At 46.6% G+C, this 20,969-nt stretch overlaps 1 protein-coding gene across 7 annotated transcripts; it reads right to left on the reverse strand.

Moving 5' to 3' along the window:
- Positions 1-584: 584 nt before the first annotated feature.
- SMARCC2 (SWI/SNF related BAF chromatin remodeling complex subunit C2) lies at positions 585-20,886 on the reverse strand. Of its 7 annotated transcripts, none has more exons than XM_020990017.2 (29): positions 20,720-20,886; positions 18,057-18,176; positions 17,612-17,697; positions 17,016-17,097; positions 16,826-16,918; positions 15,909-15,978; positions 15,538-15,607; positions 15,163-15,238; positions 13,922-14,053; positions 13,704-13,819; positions 13,349-13,473; positions 12,566-12,625; positions 12,309-12,346; positions 11,952-12,082; positions 11,381-11,452; positions 9,893-10,006; positions 9,525-9,678; positions 8,790-8,882; positions 8,451-8,567; positions 8,270-8,332; positions 7,737-7,995; positions 7,336-7,497; positions 7,041-7,105; positions 6,675-6,810; positions 6,419-6,585; positions 5,766-5,900; positions 3,812-4,193; positions 2,737-3,168; positions 585-2,052 (listed from the first exon to the last, which is right to left on the reverse strand). In XM_020990017.2, the coding sequence occupies exons 1-29, from the start codon at positions 20,828-20,830 to the stop codon at positions 1,976-1,978; spliced, it is 3,738 nt and encodes a 1,245-aa protein (XP_020845676.1). In that variant the 5' UTR covers positions 20,831-20,886; the 3' UTR covers positions 585-1,975. The 7 variants fall into 7 exon arrangements, with proteins under 7 accessions (XP_020845676.1, XP_020845675.1, XP_020845672.1 ...); XM_020990016.2 differs by having other exon boundaries at positions 8,451-8,570; positions 20,720-20,885; XM_020990013.2 differs by having other exon boundaries at positions 8,451-8,570; positions 17,016-17,139; positions 20,720-20,885.
- Positions 20,887-20,969: the final 83 nt, after the last annotated feature.

A 20,969-nucleotide genomic window follows, 5' to 3' on the forward strand; every position in this document is an offset into this window, starting at 1 on the left:
TGCACTTGAGGACCTAGAAGGCCACAGGTGGCCTGGAGGCAGCAGGTTCCCCACCCTTGGCTTAGGGAAACAAGAGGTGGTCCCAGCTAGCTGCCTTCTAACAGGGAGAGAAAGGAAACAAGACCACACCTCCTGCCTAAGCTTAATAAAAGGCTCAGTGCTCATTCCTGTTCCCAAAAGTTGTTCTTACCACTGCCCTCCCAAATGAATAGGTAGTCGTAGATGAGCTGCATTCAAACTGGGCCAACTATGTCAACCATCCTCAGGTCACAGCAAATGGAATATTTGAGTTCTCGAGTTATCTCCTAATATGGGAAGAATAGAAGGCCTCTAGTCCCTAAAAGGTTCAAAGAAACTAAACTTTGGTTTGGGAGGGACTACACAGGCCTTGAAAAGCTAATCAGATCTGCAGCTCTGTCTACTGGACAAAAATATTCTGCCCTGGGTGGGGGAGACCCCACGTTTATTATCTCTTCAGAGAACTTTGGTTTCTCCAAAAACTTCCAACAAAAACTATCCAGCCCATTCTATTTTTGCCAATCAGTAAAGTCAAGTAACACAACACAGCAGGAACCCACAAGATGTAAGTGAAAAGCAAATTAATTTATAAAAAAAAGGAAAATTTACAGAAGACTTAACAGAAGGTGCTGAGCCACAGAAGGAAGAGTAAGTGTGGGTACATTGTAAATGGGCACATGGAACAAAGGGCCCAGGTAGGAAGGTGTAGGGGGATGCTGGCTCCAGGAGGAGGGCAGATTGAAGAGTCAGGTTTGTCTTTACATCTAGGGGGAATCAAGGAGAAGAACTCGGAGAGTGGGGAGAGCTTGACAGCTATTGCCAACAGCTCTACATTGTACCCCCCCCTTCCCTCCCTGAATTCCCAGGTTCCAGAGATGATCACTTGTAGAAATGAATGTTTCTGGTGGCCTTGATGGGGGAAGGGTTGAAATCAATAAAAGGGAGGTGCTTAAGTGCTTTTTCAAAATTTCGGGTTTTAAAAACATTCCATCTTCTGCCAACTCTACCTTTCATTCCCTCTGGGAAAGTAATTTATTAAGTTTAGGGAGCTGAGATACAGACTCCAGTCCCCTCCTCCCTACCATTACTGAAGGACTCTAAACTCCCAAAGTCTTTTCCCTGTCACGCACACACACGCACACACACGCACACACACACACACTCACACACACACCCCTTGACATTTAGAGGGATCTGCCTAGCTTGGGACCGGAGGGGAAAGGTGGGGAGGGCCTAAAACAGTGACATCGTCTGAGGAAGCAGCAGCAGAGTTTATTCTCGATGATCTGGGGAGAGGCCTGAATTGATACTCCCAAAGAGTGGGGGGAGGGGGGAGATGTGCTGAAGCTGGGAAGGAGCGAGGAGCCCAGAGGCCACTGATTCCCCTCTAGAGTTCACCCTGGCACTCTTCCCCTGCTCTTGTTGATCAGAACCACCTCAACCTTTTTTTTTTTTAATTTGAGGAAGGGAAGGGGGAAAAGCTCTAATGTGGGTTTCCTCTCCCATTCCTTCTTTCCCTTTAAAAGTGTTTTTCAATTTATTATCTTTTTAAAAAAATTCCACAAAGCTGCAATGAGAAGGGGATATACCCCTAAGAAGTGGTTAATCAGAACCTGATATAAATACCCACACCCAGTACCTCCCTACCAGCCCCTCTTCTCTGGTACAGTATTCTCCTCCTATCCCCTTCCCCAGACACTGGTAATCTCTTTTAAATAAAAGTCTTGATACAATCAGATATAAACGTCGTGCCTTTGAGGCACAAACAGACACAGTGGGGAATGGGAAAGACAGACTTTCCTTACGTAGTGATGGCCTGTCCAGGCTGGGGAGAGGTCCAACTTGTAAAGGGGGGTGGGGGAGGCATCACGTTCTGTCCTTTGGGGTGGGCAGGCTGTTCCAGGAGGCCAAGTCTCCAAACCAGGAATGGGCAGAGAAGAGGTGTCCTGACGGCTCCTCACTGCGAAGGTGGCACTGGGGTGACCGTGCCTGGGCTGGGGGCTGTGGGGTCTGGGGGTATTGGGGTGCCTGGGTCTGTGGAAAAGAAGTAGATCAATCAGCTGAACTGAAAGATGAGACTCAGATTTAGGCCACTACAGACAGACAGATACATAGCCAGGGTATGAAGCTCACAGTGAATGAGTAGGATACTTGCTACCACCTTCCTCTGTGGGTAGCCCAATACCTAATAATGGAAGAGGCTGCTATACCTAAATCTTTCCCTTGCTCCCCCTGAGAAATCTAATAAGTGATCTAAGTCAACCTTGAGAATGTCTACTAGGAGTTTAAACTTGAGGCAACTAAATCTCTTGTGACAAGGTCAGGTGCTGGAGACTTGGGACCATTTGGACATGAAATTAACATGCAAATAAGATGCCAATCTTATTGCAAATCAGCAATATTTTCTGAGTTCATAGCTTAGGCATTTTCACAACATGGCCCCTTCTGACCCACCAGTAACAGAACCTAACTTCATTCCTGCTGTAACAGCTGCGTCCCAGGCAGGCTGGGCAGTGAACCCCATGACTACCAGTTTGGGGAGTGGTGGAGAAGCATTAGAGGGTCTCCTTCTCCTGTGTTTGATATTACCAGAGTCAGTATGCAGCAAGGAATGGAAAGCTCTAGTCAGTCACTGACCTTCCTATTTGTCCTTGATCCCACCACACATCCCCTCGTGCCGCCCTTTCTCCCCCCAGTCCCCTCCAGGTCCCTTCTCACCTGGCAGTGGGCTGGCACTGGGCATGAAGTTGCCCTGAACAGCTGCCACAATAGCAGGGCTCTGGGCTGCAGCGGATCCCAGCCCTGGCCCGAGAGGCAAGGAGGATGGCATGGTGGTGGTCGCCGGCAGGTTAGGATGTAGAGGGCTCGCCATGGACACAGGCAGGTTAGGTGGGGGGAGGGTTCCCGGGGCAAACGGGAGATGGTGGTGATGCCCATGCAGGTTAGGAGGAGGAGGGAGGTTAATATTGATGGAATCAGCTAGGCTACTAAATGGGATGATGGATGATGGAGGAGGAGGAAGAGGAGGAGGTGGCATGCTGAAAGGCAAACCCAAAGGAGCATTACCGGCCACACTTGGGTGCCCACTGCCTGGCACTGCCCCTGGTATCATTGAGGGAGGAGTTTGTTGGCTAGGGAACGGTGAGGGGCCTAGAAAAGACAGAAGATGATGTTAGGAGTTAAAAACTATATTTTCTACCCAGTTTGCTTGGCTAAGATACCCCTTTCTCCCCCGTACTGCATCTTTCCCTTTCCTGACATAAGGGCAAGGGGCAGATATCTCCATATGACTTCCCTCCACAGTATTATAGTGGAAAGAATAATGAATAGTCTAGTATGGTTCCCAGCTCCTATAACTTAAACTCCTCAGAGCCTCAATTCCTTCATCTGTAAAATGGAGATAATAATATTCACATATATATCTAAAAGGTATTGTCATAAGATAAATATAAATTCTAAAATGTTATGTAAATGTCTATTATTATTATTAGCTTTACAAGGAATGGGGATGGGTGCTGCCAAGTGTTGAGGACAGGTAAAGTACTTTGCCAGTGAGTGACCTCTACTGGCTTACAGATAAAACATAATTTGACCACTCTACGTGTACTTGAGCTTATCCACTTCATTCCCTTTACCCAATTCCAAAAGAGGGGGACCTCAAATATTTAGCTAGTATTCAGGGTTCCCAAACACTAGTATGCTATGTCCAACGGACAGTGGCCTCAAATATGCCACAATTATGCCACCATCATGAAGTCAGTAAGTTCCAGGACACAATCTGATCATAACTCACCATGGGGTCCAGTGGGGAGTGCTCCAGGTGGGATTGTCCCCGGCTGGGGAGCTCCAGCTGGTTGTAGCTGTTGTGACCCTGAGGCTGACCCTGTCTGTCCCATCTGTTCAGTGGGGGCCAAGCCGCCAGGAGGGGCCCCAGTACCAGCAGGAGTAGGGGCCACAGAGGGTGGAGCCACAGCCAAGCTGTGGGCAGGGGGTGGCACAGAGGCTCCTGTGGGTGGTACTGGCTGGGAGCCAGGGGGTAAGTTTGGGGGAGGCTGCTGTTGCTGTTGGTGCATTTGCTGGAAATGCTGTTGCCGTGCCCTCATCTCTGCATACTTCAGCTGTTCCATGTGGAAGGCCTGTCTGTCAGCCAGGAGCTGCTGCCTCTGGTACTCCAGCTGTCAATGTTATTTGGGCATCGTTATTCCAGCTCAGAAGATGGCAGAAGCAATACCCAGACCCCCTCATTAGATTATCTTAAGATGGTTTCATATTCGTTCAGCACATAAAATCCAAATCCCTACGCCTGATTTCCAAAGCATCTCCAACAACTGTGCTTATGGCATATTTTAGCATATTATAGCATATGATAGTTATTTGTGGTGGTCTCTCCTTCCCCACTAGACTCTAGAAGCTCCATGAAGGTAGTATCAAGTCTCATCTAAACCTTGTATTTCCTCAGCACCTAGCACAGGCTTCCAGCACATGGATGTTAATATCTGTAGAATGACAGAAGAAATGAATAAACTGCTCTTCATTTCACTAGGTTCCCTTCTCACATTTCTTCTAATTTGCATGCCATCTTTTTCACATTCTTTCACATTACTCATTCTCACCCTCCGGTCTCTAACTGTTACTACTAGGATTTAAGTCTCACCTATTTTCTCTCTCTCCTGTCCTCCCCCTCCTCCCCACCTCCAAAGATTGGGTCTCTCCATCTTTCCAAGACTGAAGTGGAAGGGGCCATTTACAGGCCTAATCCCCCTTACTGGTCTACACAGGAGTATGACCTACTCCCACCCTGGGTCAGTTCTCCCCTCTCTAGGCAGCCTGAAGGGCCCTTACTTCTTCGGGTTAACTATACTGATCCCAAACTTAGTGTAAACAATTAGCCCAGACCCCCGCAGCTTGGAACTCCAGAGTTTCAGAGATCCACCAGGCTCAGCCTCCCCAACAGCTGGGATTATAGGCATGTGCCACTACACTCAGCTGTTTGTCTCCTTCAAAATCTAATTCAAAATTCCCTGACCTCAGGAAACTTCAATCAACCAATCCACAAACATTTATTAAGTGCCTTCTCTGTGCTAGCTACTGTGCTCAGCCGTGGGACTACAAAGACAAAAATGAAACTGTTCTTCATCTCAAGAAGGGCAACATATACACATACAAGTATGCACAAAAGAGATACAGCATAGCTTGATAAGGAAGGCCTTAGCAGGAGCATGGTGGGCTTCATTAAGGTGGCACCTGAACTTCGGTCTTAAAGGCCCCCAATTCTGATCTCAACTGAACTCTCTGAACTGAAGTCTTCTTGGGACTCACGTACTTAATATACTAGTTTGCATTATAGTACTCTGTATTTATTAATCATTTTTGGTGTTATTCCTTTATCTCCTCACAAAGGCCATCACTGTTTCCCATGATTACCTTTTCATCATTAGCCCCTTCAGCTCCTTCCCCAGCTCACATTCTCAATATTAACACCCCCCCTGCCCTTTCTCCACCCCCAAACCCATGGCCCTTTCTTCACTCACCTGCACTCTCACACCCACTGCCTCACTTTCCTCTTAGCTGCCTGGGGTCGACTTTCCCCTGCTCTGGCCTTGGCTACTCTCCACTTCTCAGGAGCCCTGCCAGACACCATTTTCTCTCTGCTCTGCAGCTTCACTTCCTGTCCTAAACTGAGACACTGGCTCAATGATGGGGACGCTTCCAGAGCTCCTGCTGAGTCCCTGAGGGAGGCTACTCACGGCCTCTCGCTCCCGGTCCATGATAGTCTCCAGCTCTTCAAAGTGCCGAAGTTTGATCTCCAGCTTCTTCATCTGGGTCTCTACTAGCAGGGCCACCAGGGACTTGATCTTCCTCTCTTCAACTGCAGCCAAGTGCTGGGGGAAGGGCAGAAGAGGCCACTATAGGCGTTCACTGGGGAAACCCCAAGAATTACAAAGACAAGGAAAAATCTGGCAACTTCCAAGAGATCATCAACTAATTACAGTTCTGCTCCAATATGGAGTTTGATATTTTAAAAAAGATATGAAGAAATTGGAGTAGATACCAAAAAAAAAAAGAACCAAAAAACCCTGAAAAATAGAAGCAACAAAGAAAAGCTAAAAAGATTAGATTATTTAGGTAGAAAAGTAACTAAGGTGCCTTGAATTGGATTGGTCTACAAATGATGGTCACCTACTATTCCACATCTCTATTAAGGATAATGAGGAAATGGTAGCAGAAATGAAGGAGACGAAAGAGCATAAAGAATTTCTTGTGAGTAATGAAGAGATAGCAGAGAATGTCAGCTCCTCCCACAGATAACCTAAAGCAAAAGAGTGACCCCTAGACAACTCAGGCTGATTGTGCTGGGTGTGATTTGAAGGCACTGAGGACCCTCAGACCAGTGCCTCACCTTGGCTTTTACAGCAGCCGCTGCCAAGGCAGCAGCGGCTGCAGTGGAGAGGTTGCCTTCACCAATGTCCCGCTCTACCTTGGTTTTCCTCTCACCCTCGGCCTCAACCACATCCTTTAGCACCTCCTCCTGCCCTTCCTTTGGCTCCTTCTCTTTTTCCTGGTCAGCTTGAAATTGGAAAACAAAGATTAAGTCAACCCTGTGGGTCCCCATCTTTCCTTTCTAGACTCTTGACCCACCCATCCCAAAGCCTCACCCATGGGGTCCCCATCACTCTTCTCTGACTCTTTCTCAATGTCACCTTCCTTCCCCTTCTCTTCCTCCTTTTTGGGTCCTTCACTTGGTTTATCCTTTACTTCTTCCTCTGCGGCGGCACCTCCTTCCCGTAGTTCCTAAAGTCCCCGTGGAAAAAGGGGGCGGAAACAGCATCAATATAGATCTGAATCTTGTATGAACACTGTCATACCCTAACTTGGCTACCCAAATTTTTTCCTCTGCCTTCAGAAAGGATAATTTGGGGATATGGGACATATTCCACAATATTTCATGCCAGTTTCCACTTGCTTTCTGCCTCATAGTCTAGCTAGACCACCATCCCAAGAAGAGGTCAGTGCTGCTGTACCTTAGGCTCTTTTTTCTCCTCTGAGACTTGGCCTTCTGCCCGAGTCTCATCAGCTCCACTCTCTTCTGTGAGAAAGGGAAGGGAAAATAAGAAATGTGACATACAGAGTTAATGTCTATAACTAATTTCCAATTTGTTCATTGTACCACTCAGAACTTCAGGGTGAGGACAAATGAATGGGTGTCAGGGATTATTCCTTACAATCCTTACAAGCGACCTTACTGGCTCAGAGAAAACAAACCAGGCCAGCTCTTAACACACTGCCCACAATGACACTGAAAGGAGACATCCTTACCAATCCGATCAGGTTCATCAGAGGTGGTTCCTGCAATGCCACTACTCTCCAAACCAAAGGATGGGTCTGCCTTGCCTGTCATTTTGGCTGCTTCTTCCACCTTGCGAACATGGGCCTCCACCAGGGCTGTGGGAACTTCTTCTTTCATCTTGGAGAACTCTTCTGCAATGCCCAGAAAGGATGATTGGTGGTCCACATCATTAACCTTGACAGCCTTGAGCATCTTCCCCACCCCAGAGGAAAAGATTAGTACATCTATTGTTCTTAAAGACCCTGTGCAGAGTCCATCTGTTTGGAGTTCTGGGTTGCCCCCCTGAGCCAAGCCAGTGAGGCAGGTAAATCAGACAACCGTTGATGTAACTGGTTGTGGGAACAGGCAGAGAACACCCTCTCTACATTACCTAAGGCTGACTTGGCAGCAGCAGAAGCCACTCGGGGGTCAACCACAGAGGCCAGGAAGGCAACAGTGCTCATGACGGGGTTACCAGACTGGCTGAAGGGGATAGGCTGGTAGGCAAGGGGCCCCAGTGAGGCCTCTGAGTCCTCTAGGTATGGGTCCTCAATGGGCAAACGGAGGAAGTGCAGTATGCATTCATCCTGTGTGCGACTCCCTACATGTTCTGACACCTTGTTCCAGTCGTCTTTGTACATCTCCAGTGCCTGTGAATGGGGAAAGTCATGACTCAGCTGAGCTTTCTTCCCTCTTTGTCAACATCCCTATCCCAGGTAGCACCGAGAAAGGGGGATGAAGAGTGTTAGGTAGTTCTCCATTTTAAATTCAACATGTGTTGACTGATTTGTTGATGGATTGATGGTTCTAACTCTGATTGCCAAAATTCTCAGGTGCTTGGTGAGGGGAAGTCTGGAAGGTCAGAAAGCTGCAGTAAAAGCCAAAGTTCAGGACAGGACACCAAGACCTCCGGGCCCCAATTACCTCCAAAAGAAGTAGCGTCTCCTGTTCTGTCCACTCACGGGTTGCACTGGCTGCGGCTTTGCTCTGTAGAGAATGTAGGAAAGGGTAAAAGGAAAGAAGAAAGGATCTATACAAGGAAGTTGCCATGTAATCTACACACTGGTTCCCTCTCTATCCCTGGCCCCCATCCCACGTTTCAAACCTTGGAGGGTACGTTCTTTTTGGTGTACATATCTGTTCGTAGTCCAAAGTTCTGCATGTCTGTTGGTTTCTCTTTGCCTTTGTCAGGAAAGTTAAGCATCTGCTGGGAAGCTGAGGTCTGCTGTTAGGAGGGAAGATCAAGCAAAGACAGGGCAGAGTGAGAATGAGAATGGGAATGGAGAGCTTCCTGCCCAAGTTCCACGGCTAATAGAGAGGTTTGTTTCCCTTTCCCACTATTTTAGTACCTCATGTTTCCATGTCTGTTACCTCTAAGGAAGGCCCCTCTTTCTTACTTTTTAAGCGGTTAGCAAGAAGTTGAGGGGTGCTATACTCCACCTACCAGTTCTGGCTTTCCCTTAGCTGTCTCTGGTACCAGGTCATCTAGCTCTTTGCCTTTTCGCCCAGCCTTATTGTCAGCATCAACCTGGCGGCCCTGATGGACAAAGGTCAGTGTCATGGGTACTAGGCAGATTAAATGACTGGAGCACATAGGAAACACACAGGCAGTTGGGGCAGTTCTCCCTTTGAACAATGTTGCCTCTTCATTCCATCACAGTATTTGGCATAATATTCATTTGTAGAAGTTTCTCTACAGGTATGCCTCGAAAACTGACCTATATAAGTCAAGAGACCTATTATATTCTTAGTTCTGGCTCTATGAATTATATGCGACTGAGCTTTTCTAAGCTTTTTTTAATAGGTAAAATGAAAATGATGTATCTACTTGCCCTATATTCTTCAAAGGGCTACTCTGAAATAGCTAAAATGCCTAACAATAAAAACATTTTAAAAGCTTTCTGTGAACTCTTTTTATTTTCTATTTTTCTATACATGTATCCTGTCCCATATTAGATAATCAGCCCCCGAGGAACTTTTTCTTCCTTTGTATCTTCACATAGATATCAAATACATGGGGGCCTGACTTGCCTGGTCCCTTTTATCTCAAGAGAAGGTAAAACTCTGCAAATATCTCTGGCCCAACAATTTACTCCATACTCAAAAGCCTGAAATGGAAAGTCCTAGGATTCCAGTTTGTTTACCCCCCAATCTATTCCCTTTAGTACCCCACTCCTACCTGGGGTGTCTTGGGCTGCAGTGGTACCAGCCCTGAGGGTGTGTCAGCTAGGACATGGAAGTGAGAAGTGGGAGGGGGTCCCATGGGAGTTGGTCGGCTCTCTGCATCCACCTGGTAGTTGATTAGACCCCACTGTTCCAGGAAAGCATGGACTCTGTGAGGGCCAGGAAGCAGAGAAAGAGGTCATTCCAGGCTACTGACAAAAGTGGAGGGAGTGCTTTCTTTCTGTTTCTTCCCCTTCTTTTCCCACAATTCATCTACCTGGGGTTTCTACTTCTGCCCAGAGACACTTGAGGGCAACCTGGACTCAGGTCTGGCAAGGGAAACCAACATCCTCACTACCTTCTTTCACCAATCACAAGTCCTACCTCATGATGGCACAGACATCACCTGCCAGGTTCCGGCGGCAGGCAGTGGAGGTGAGGTACTCCTGAGGGTTCAGTCGATAGGTGTCAATCATGAAGTTTCGATAGGCCAAGTAGCTAGGAGAATGGAAGAAATACTGCTAAAAGGAAAACTGTTTCTCAGCAAGGAAGACAAGTTAAACTAAAGGGCAACAAAAGTCAGGTCAAATATAAGACTGGTGCCAACCTATTAAAGTTAAAATACACATCCTTCCTCTCTGCTGACGACAATCAGTAAACTACAAATGTAGAAAGCAGTATATGCTAATAGAGGAGATCACTCTGTTAGATCATAGGCTCCAATGCAAAGCTAGAAGGGACCACAGAGGCCACTGAGTCCAACCCTCTCATTTCATAGGTGGTCTTGCTTAACTGTTTTCAAGGAACATAATTATTTGGGCAGGGAGTATTCATTGGAAATTGTCAAAAAATATACTAATAAAAATTTTTTTTCAAAAAGTCAAGCTGAACGTATCTTGAGAGTATGCAAGCTGAACACATCTCAAGTACATCTCAGCTAACAGGAGACCAGGAGAGCAGCAGGGTTGGCATGTGGAAATCTAAAATGGCCCAAGTCTTTGCTTTCACATATTCCTGTCATCCCCCTGATAATCACTCTTTCACTCCCTTCTTCAAAGACCCAGTGTCCTCCTGGTCTATGTTCTTGATCAAAACTTATTCTGAGAAAATTCAATTTAAGTAACATATGTTAAGGACTCGTTACAAGGTTACACACTGTTTTAGGTGCCAGGGATAAAAAGATGAAAAAAACAACGTCCCTCTTAAGAGGAATTTATGATCTAATGGAAGAGTTGGTGTGGGAGAAGAGAAGAGGAGAGGAGACACGTACATGAGAATAATACAAGGTAGAATGTCACAAAGGAAAAGAACAGATCCAGGAAAGTGCTAAAAGAAAACCTAAGGAGGATGAGATGACTTCCAGCTCAGGGAACAGCTAGAACGAGGGAGGCTTCAAAGAGGCAGAGGTGAAAAGCTTCCTTCCAAGCAGAACAAGAGAGCCGCCTCCTACACAGAGCCCGTCCTGATTCCTCCACTTGTTCATGCTCTCCCCATCTTGGAATGAGTGCATCTAACTGTGTCCCGAATATACTGAAAGTTTCTTAAGGGTAAGGACTTTGGGAGAAGGCTCAACTGTCAGATATTTAACCTCGTCCGTGCTGTTTCCTCTCTTGGACGTCTTTGTATTCTTGTTATCGTTAGTTACAGAGTGAAGAGATTTGTCCGGTGTTAAAGGAATCTCAAACAAGTGTGAGAATGAACTTAGAGGTGCTGGGGAAGCCTTTCAGAAACCCCAACAAAGTGCCACTCAAGCCTACCAGTAAGACCAATCTAAACACCACCTGAGGGACAAAAACACCGACAACCCCTACCCCTGACACTGGAAGCAACGACACAAAAGGCAGGATGAGAACAGAGATGAGATTTCCTTACATTTCTGGGGTCTTGGATTTGTTCTTGCCATTGAAGAATTCTGGCAGAGCCCTCCTCTCAATAGCGTGGACGCTGTAAAAGAAAAGGAAAAGGAAAAGAAAAGAAAAGAAAAGAAAAGTAAAAGAAAGCAGGGTGGCTTTAGGAGCTGGTGGATAAAGGGAAGCTGTTGAGAGCAATGCCTGGGATCAGACATGGGATTTAAGAGCTAGAAAGGTGCTCCTTAATCATAAAGTTCATCTCCTATTCTGAATATGAGGAAACTGAGATCTACAAACATCAAGTGACTTGCCCAAGGTCTCACAGGTAGTAAGCAGTGGACCAGAATAAGAACCAGACACCGGATCCTCTGACTCCAAATCCAGGGCTCTTTTTCCTACACTGGGCAGAAGAAAAAGCAGCCAAAATTTGAAGTAGGAAGGATGGAGGTTAGGTGTTAGGGAGAACTTATTGGCTGGAAGGCTACGGCCAAGGCTAGGTAATCTTTCAAAATAGGAGTGTCCTCTTCTCTTCTAGCTGGGTTGAACAGAGGCTCCAGAAGGTATCAGTGGGCTAGAAGATAGGATACTAGTACCTATTGTAGTCAAACCAGGCTGCATAGCTAGGGATGATGATGTGGTGAGTCTGCTCGGTCACGTTGTCCTCATGGAGGTCAGGGTTCTTCGTCTGTTCGCCCTTGTTGCCAGTGCTGCTCTCATCCTCATCCTAGAAGCATGGAGACTGCTGACTATTCGGCATTCCTTTTCTTCCTTTTATCAACTCCCATTTCTCCCGCCATCTTGGGAAGTGAACATTTGGAGCAGGGAGTGAGGACAGGTGGCTAAGGGCTCTAGGGCCTCAAAGAGTCAGAGGCTGGAAGAGTAGCTACAATTGGCCCTAGGAGATCCTGAACAATTCGGGATGTTATTGTTGTTATTATTGTTATTCCCACCTTCCCTGTGGTCTCCATGCTCTCATCCTCCTGTTCATCTGGAACGAAAAGAGTTGAGCATGGAGTAAAGATTAATCTCCTAGTAACAGAAGAATAAAAACCATACCCAAGGGGTCCTCCTAGCTGGACAGACTCACCTGCAGCAGAGGGGGTAGCCAGGCCCTTAAAAGGCCCTTCTCTCTCCCTCTATCAAAGGAAGCCACCCCTCTTTCCAACCCCAGGTGCTTCTTCATCCCTGTGAGCATCTCCCTTCTTACCAAGATCAGTCATGGTGCCTCCTTTAACTGGTGCCGACTCTGAGTCCTTTTTGGTATTGACTATATTGAGATAGAACTATAATTTATTACATAGCTCCAACTGGTACCAAGCCCTCTCGCTTTCTTCTTCTTCATCATCATCATCATCATCATCAACATTTATAGAATGCCTACTCTGTGCCAAGTACTATGCTAAGTAAGCACTTTACAAATATTATCTTATTTGATCCTCACAATAACCCTGAAAAGAAGGTGCTGTTATTATCCCCATTTTACAGATGAGGATAATGAGACAAATAGGTTAAATGACTTGCCCAGGGTCACACAGCTAATTAAGTATCTGAGGTCACATATGAGCTCAGATCTTCCTGATTCCAGGCCCAGCACTTTATCCACTCTAGTTGCCCCTTCCCCTTTCATCAATAGCTCCTCAAATCCCACCTCCTTCATATCTTATTTAATTAGATAAAAAAATAACTTCATCCATTCTAATTTGATCTAAAATGCACTTGCCTCGATAACTTTATTCTCTTCTCTGTGATATTCTTCTCAGTCCATCTGTCTGTCCTAAGGACTACAAACCCTTAAATGGCAGGGACTAGGTCTGATTACTCCACAGAGCACAGTATCCTACACAAAGAAGTGCTGAATGGGGAGTTCTCAATGGGATGACAGCTCTAGCCACCAGTTATATCGAGGGGACATTCAGGCAGAGGGGTCTAGGGATAGTGACAGAAAGCTAGAGAACGAGAATGGAAGCTAGGAACCCAGGTGAGTATTTACCTGTCTTGGGCAGTGTCACTTCCTCCACATTGGGGACTGGTGAGGGTTCATCCATGTCCTTGGTCAAATCCTCTTGCTCTTCTTCTCGATGTCCACGCTTTGACTTAGTATAAGGTGTTGAGGGGCTGTATATGACACAGAGAGGGAAAAGAGGTCAATTTCATCTTGGTAAAAGTCCCTGGCAGGATTCATAGGGAAGAAAATCGGGAAAGAGTCCTCAAGATAATTGCTAAGTATAAGGAAAGCTTCCCAAATTGTAGGACGATGAAGAATAGCACAAGTTTTTCATCTGGAGAGCTGAGTTTGAGCAGCTCTTACTTTGGGCTAATGAACAGAAGTGAAGGCAGTCACATACCCCTTCTTTGCATTTTTCTTTTTGGCTTCAGGGGTTGGAGAAGGGGAGGGAGAACGCTTTCTTTTCTTGTAGTTACTACCCTTCTTGTCCCGCCTGTCTGAATCTGGGCTGTTCACCTGGATATAAGGAATTGGGACCCATGTTAGAAGCCAGCTTCAAAGGAATGGGCCCCCACTGTGGGCACACTCAGAAAGGGCAGAAGCAGCAAGGCATCTCACCTCATCTGTCAGTGTCTTAGCTGAGATCTTCTTACGGCGAGACACAGGGTTTTTGTCATCATTCACTTCATAGTCTTCTTCATTCATCCACTCGTTGAAAGTATCCGTGTCCAAAATCCATTTTGCATGAACCTGCGGAGCAGAGGCCATGCTCAGAAGGCCTCTGTGAGGCTTCCCAGCTTGTCCTGGGACACTATGAACCTCAAATGGTTTGAATCTGGGGAGGCCATGAGAACCTCTGATTTGCTCTCAAAGAGTAAGTCTAGACCCCCAAATAGGGCAAAGAGGAAGAATGCTTTCCTCTATGACTGGAATGAATTCTCTCCCCCTTTTTTTTTTTAGGCAACTGGGGTTAAGTGACTTGCACAGGGTCACACAGCTAGTAAGTGTCAAGTGTTTGGTCTGAGGCCGGATTTGAACTCAGGTCCCCCTGACTTCAGGGCTGGTGCTGCATCTACTGCGCCACCTAGCTGCCCCCTTCCCCATTTTTAATTGTTGAAATCCTTCTCTTCCTAGACGTGCATGGCCTGATGCAAAGTGTACCGTGGACAAAGTAACAGCAATACTGTAAGATGATCAGCTATGAATGACTTAGCTATTCTCAGCAATACAACGATCCAAGACAACTCTAAAGGACCTATGACGAAAAATGCTATCCATCTCCAGAGAAGGAACTGATGGTATCTGAATACAGATTTAATTATACTCTTTTTTACTTTATTTTTCTTGAGTTTTTTTTTTGGTCTATATTTTCTTTCACAACATGACTATTATGGATATGTTTTACATGATTTATGTTTTACATGTATAACCTATATTGAATTGCTTGCCTTCTCAATAGGGTGGGGGAGGAGTGGTTGGGAAAGAAGGATAGGAGAGAATTTGGAACTCAAAGTTTCAAAAATGAATGTTAAAAATTGTTTATACATGTAAAAGGGGAAAAATAAAATATTAAATAAAAAAAGGAAAACTAAAATTAAAAAATCCTTCTCTTTCTGCAAGGTCCCCCACAGGTGTCCTCCCAGCTGAAAGATACCACTCTCTATGCCTCAAAGTTTATGAGATCCTTTATCTGGACCTCTCCTTTGCCTCGTCAATAGTTATTTGTGTACAGACCATGAGCTACCTAATTAGATTACAAAGTAAAGGGAAGAGATAATTGTTTTCCCTCTTTATATCTCCAATGTACCAAACATAGTAGGTGCTTGATAAATGTATATTAAACCTGTTGCACTAGTTACCTTCCTTGGTTTCTCAGGTGTGGGTGCATCTTCCACAGAAGCTTCAATTTCACTTGCTGGAATCCAGGTGTCATAACTGTCATGGGAAAACCAAGCATGACATCACACAAATGAGAGGAATAAATGAGGAGGAAATCATATACAGACACTTTTCTTTTTATCTTTTAAGCTCCAAATAACTAATTCAACAGAAAGGGTTCTTTGGGTATCTGAAAATCACTCCGACCAGGATCCCCAATTCTGACTGCCTCTATCCCATCCAGCTACCAGTCCCACTAAGGATGGCTGCATGCAGACGCTCTGTCCCACATTATGGGACTTCTGAATCTGACTGATGTTCCTAAAACCCCTTAGGGGTCAGGGCCAAATTCTCACCTGTCAGGATAGTAGCCCCAGTGCAGAAGAACTTGTTTGTCCCTCTTCATGACTGGCCGTACCCATTCCTCTGGGGGGAGAAGGGAAGGAAGAGAAGACAGGAGTGTGAGCTGGGAATATGGGTGAAAAGTGAAGCAAAAGGGACCCAGAGATGAAGTTGAACCCTACCCCTGATATATCAGGAGACTGGGCAAGAGGAATATTATGGAGTCAGGGGACCCAAGAACTGAAAAGTCCTTCCAAGTCCTTTCTCCTCTGTCAGAGTTTTCCCTGAGTGAAGTGGAGGAGTAGAGTGGTTTAGTTGATAAGGCTCTCTTCCTCAGTCTACAACCAGCAAGCTGACCTTGGCTGTGGGTCAGGTTGAAGCTTACCTTCCTCCAGGTTCCCAGGAACAGGGCATACTATATGGGAGGCATTGTTCTTATCTTCAGTTACTGTTCCCTGAGATCAGAATAAATCAATACATCAGGCAGAAAAAAGTAAATATGGTTCACTCTCAATGATCTCTGTTAATAGGAGGAAGTAAGCTATGTACAAAATAAATGAGAGTCCAAGTCCCAACTCTGAATGGATCCTTTAACAGCAGATTTGCCTTTCTATGAGTAATTTTCTTTCTTTCTTTCTTTCTTTCTTTCTTTTTTTTTTTTGGGTGAGGCAACTGGGGTTAACTGACTTGCCTAGGATCACACAGCTAGTAAGTGTCAAGTGTCTGACGCTGTATTTGAATTCAGGTCCTCCTGACTCTAAGGCAGAGAGCTCTATTCACTGTACCATCTAGTGCCCCTATGAGTAATTTTTTTGGATGATATTATAATTAGTCTAAAGCCCCGAGGGATATATAAGTTCAGTGTCAGAGAAAAACAGCTAGATATTTATTAGGTAGTGAGGAAAAACCCATATAGGATTTAAAGATTTCTGACCTACCAAGAAGACAAGCTATGAATGAAAAAATTCAAAGTCAATTTACTTAATCGCAAATACTAGTTCAATGTTCTGTCAGCTAGTTGTTTCACATACTATCTTCATATAATAAAGGTATAAGACTAACTCCTAGACTGGTGATATAGATCCCCAATTATTGCTTGGGATAGGCAGAACAGAACCTGGAAGAGGCTCAAAGTCTTGAGTTTCCCTCTTCTTCCTATTTCTTTAGGTAGTGAGGAAGGCAGCAAAGACTAACCATGGGGCAGAAAAAAATGAGCCCTTCAATGCTATTTCTTAGGGAGAAAGATTAAAAAGGGAAAAAGTCATGGGATTTCACAGGGATCCCTCAGGTACATCTATTTACCTGATGTCTTTTGATAATGTCCTTCAATTTCCCTAGCAGCTTAAGGTCAATCTCAGGGTGTAGGAAAATATTGGGTCGAGCCAAGCAGTTATTCTGTAGAAAGGACAAGCAGACAGGTAGGTGGTTGGAGCATTCTGAATTATCACTGCAGGGTAAGGAAGGAGCCAAGTGGAATATTCTTAGGTGTTACCTGCACAAGGGACTTCTCAATGGTCATGAACATTTCCACATTTCGGTCCATGCGGGATGGATTCTGGAAATCGTAACGCCGCCTTGTGGGAAGGCAAGAGCCCAGTGAGTGGCATGGCTCAGGCCTGGGGATGGGGGTAGGGGGACACATGACTTCATAACTTGGGGAATTAAAACAAGGCACAAAAAGAGCCTCTAGCTGGCAGGCCCCTGTTGCTGCTCCTAAGGCCAGCTGCTCTGAAAGGCTCAGGCTCTCACCTGTTGAGATTTCCCCTGAACCCCACCCTCTTGCTAAGTCCTTTGGCTAGCCCACCTGTTTTTTCTCACGTTGCTGCTGAGGAAAAACCTTTCCCCCACTCCCAAACTGGGCACAGATTCCTCTCAGAATACAAAGTAAAAAATATATTTATTCTAAAGAAGAAAGAAAATGACAGCTCAAAATAATCCCTGCTCTCCCACTAGGTCAAACCTACTGGCACTGCCACAATGAAATAGTCACTACCATTCCCAGCCATCCCCTTTAAAAGACTCTGGGTGATCAGGAGGGTGGCCCATTCCCACCAAACTGAATCTAAAAAGAGTCTGAAGATCTCTCACCATCCCTGGTCGCTCTTGAACTTGTAAGCAGCTGCAAGGATATGACACAGGGAACCTCCTGCTTTGAAATCTAGGAAACATTTGATCTGCAAAACCAGAAGTGGCATGTGGAAGAAGCAGCTGAAGAGGGAGTGGTAAAAGCTACCTACTCCCTCCCTCCTTATCATTTCACTTCAGAAAGCAAAGTACAGCAATAATATCTGCCCCTAAGCTGAGGGCATTTCTTTAACTATTTTATCCTTTGGACAAATCTCTAGATAGGGGTAGAGTAGCCTAGGGGTAAATAAGAGATGCTGTGAGACAGATATTGCCCAAATGTGGCTAACCAGGCTAAGCCAGCAATATCCTAAGGTTTGCTAGGAAAGGAAAGACACAGTATTTAAACAGCCTAGGTCCCCTCCCCAGGTTGTTGGGATACCCACCTGCCTTGGCCCTGTAGACTCACCGGAAGCTTGGTAAGTGGTGCGTTGCTCACGTGTTTGCCAAATACCTCCTCCTGGAACTGTAGCAACTGTACCACTAGGCTAGACAAGGACTTGTTGGTGGGTGGTTCAGCTTGGATATACTAGGGACAGAGAGGGGAAGGGAAGGATGAAGGCTCCTATTATATCTCCCACAATCTCTACGCTTGAGAGAGAAGCCCCTAGAAGAGTAGTAAGGTTAAATGGAGACATTTTGGAAGCCCCTCTCCTCAGACTACAGCTAGAAACTATTTGTGAAAAGAAGGCAGAAAAGAGGCACCTTCACCTAGTTCTAAGAGCAGCAGAAAGAGCTCCAGGAGGTAAAAATTCTGCTGCCAGCAAATAACTGATGCTGTTTAGTACTGAGTGCCCAAGAGGGGAGAATTTCCTTCTCTTTCTCGAGCTTCACCCTGTAATGTGAGCTACCAGGACCCCCTTATCTTGGTGCCACAACAGTACTCTGGGTCATAAAAAGCCTCAGGCCTTATGGAATCCAGCCTATGTGGAAGAGAGGGGAGAGAAGGAGGGCTCTTCAGGACTCACTGAACAGGACAAGGCTGTCCACTAACTTGTGAGAACTTTTTTTGGGGGGAGGGAGGAAGAGAGGGAGAGATGAAAATCTTGGGCAAAACTGCTTATTAAAGAAAGCCAGGCCAAATAGAACTGTCACAGGATCTTTTTGGAGGGGACTTCCAAAAAATACAGATCCTCTAGAAGATAATGATGTAAGGAAAACCTTACTTATATCCTGCCTAACACAGAAATGGCAGGCAAAAAGGTCTACTATCCCTGAATAAAGTAGCCCAGATACAAGACCAAGGAAGGCGCCCTAATATCTGTAGGCTCTTCAAAACAATCCTGGACTTTCTCAAACATCCCCATATAATACTTCTCTCCAAGAACTCTAGTCTTTAAACTCATGTTAAACTGAACCTCTAGGATTTCTTTTAACCTTTTGACCTCAGTTTCCTCCACCCCAATCACAGAGGACAGCATCCCTCTCAGAGGGAGGCAGAGAGAATAGCTTCAGGGAAAGGAAAGGTCACAGGAGGGAAAGGTAAATGACAAAAGCCCAGTAGTATATAAAAGCCACACCAGATCTCAAGCAGTCAATTCCTCCCAGAATCCACTGAATAAGCCCCCAGCTTATACTCCCTCCCAAAGGTCAAAGGTAGTAACTGCCTGGAAATCAGAGCCCCATGCTGGGTACAGACAAGCAGCAGATGGAGCAGCTGACTGTCAGGACTCTGACACCTGGAGAGACCCCAGAGAACAAGGTTAGCTTGTATCCAAATGTATCCAGAAAGCTGAGGAAAGAGGTTTCACAGCCCAGAGCTCTCCCAACAGTACCACCACTTACAACCTCCAATAGGAAACAACGATGGGTAGGGAGAATTTGAAAGCCAGAAAACCAAGAAGGAAAAAAAATTACAAAACTTGCCTTCCTCCTTGGAAGAAAGAGTGGGGCAGGATGGTGAGAAAAGGAGCAGATTCTTCCCTGAGAATATGATTACAAGGAGAGAATACAATATAGGTGGATGTTGTCCTTTTATCAGCCTTCCAGACAAAGGACATAACCAGGAAAGGGTCCATGGAAGGGGGAGATAACTTTCCACAGACCTTTTGTTTACTCCCTTACTACCTCTAGTCTTGGGTAAAAGGTTGAGACTGGTCTCAGCACTGGGACCTCAAGTCAAGATGGGAGCAAAATGTGGAGATTTCATTGTAAATGCTGAGAAACTGTTCAAAAGAACCACAATCGCCTATCCTCTGGCTTCCAAACAGGCAATGATATCCCCTTATATGGAGGCAAGGCAGACAGGTAACAGCACGGAGATCCTTTCTCAGGCCAATGAGCAGGAGTGAGGCCTTCCCTGTGGGTGTCTACTCTCGTGCTTTTCATCATTCCCTTCTCCCAATACTATACACACACAAAGCCTCGGGGAGGCCTCAATACCCGCTGCCCCCTCCCCCCGAGGCTCTTGGGCACCAAGGCTGGCCCGGGGGAGTATCCAGTCGGCTTCTTCCTCCTCCCTCTCCCTAGCTAGCTCCTGTCTTCCTTGAGAATTTTTAAATGAACCACAAAGAGGAAGATGATGGTATTACTAATATTTTCACAGCGCTTTATGGCTCGCAAAGCGCTTTACATGTGTTATCTGAGTGGATGGTGGTCATGGGGTACTTAATGGAACCAGGGATACTGGATTGGGGGGGCGGTGACCGAGGGAAGGGGAGGGAATCAAACAAATAGAAGAAAACATCAGTGGGGGGGGGGGAACATGAGGTCTAGGAGTAAGGAGGGAGCAGCGGGGGAGGGGGTAAGGGTCATGGAGGGAGGGGGAGGGGATGGTGGGGAGCAGCAGGGCAAGGAAGGGGGCGGTGGAGCACTGGAGAGAAGGTATCAGGGACAGGAACAGTAGAGAAGGGGGACAGAGGAGGAGGAAGACAGCGGGGGAGGGGACAGCGGGCAGAGGCGGGCAGGGCCGGGCCCGACAGCTCGAGGTTGGCCCGCAGCATGTGGGGGTCGCGGGGACCCCCAAAGAGGGGGGCGGCGGCGGCGAGGGGGGCGTCCAAGAGTCGCCCTTTGTCGCGCCCGGGACCCCGGCCCGGCCCGGCCTGGCCCGGCGCGCTGTGCTCAGGCCCGTACCTTCTTGTAGTTCTTGCCGAGCCAGAGCCGCACGTTATCAAACTGGGTCACGGTGTCTGCGGCCTCGTAGTACTTCACGTTGGGGCCGCCATCCTTCTTCCGCACCGCCATCTTCTCCTGGCTCCCCCCCCCAGCTGCCGCCGCCGCCGCCACCGTCGCCGCCACCGCCCGCCCCGCTCCCTCGCCTCGCCTCCTCCTCGGCCCGCCGCCCGCAGCCGCCTGGGCCCAACGCAGCGCCCCCTGCCGGGCC

Source organism: Phascolarctos cinereus, unplaced genomic scaffold (assembly GCF_003287225.1).
Source record: "Phascolarctos cinereus isolate Bilbo 61053 unplaced genomic scaffold, phaCin_HiC Scaffold_1;HRSCAF=81, whole genome shotgun sequence".
NCBI lineage: Eukaryota > Metazoa > Chordata > Mammalia > Diprotodontia > Phascolarctidae > Phascolarctos > Phascolarctos cinereus.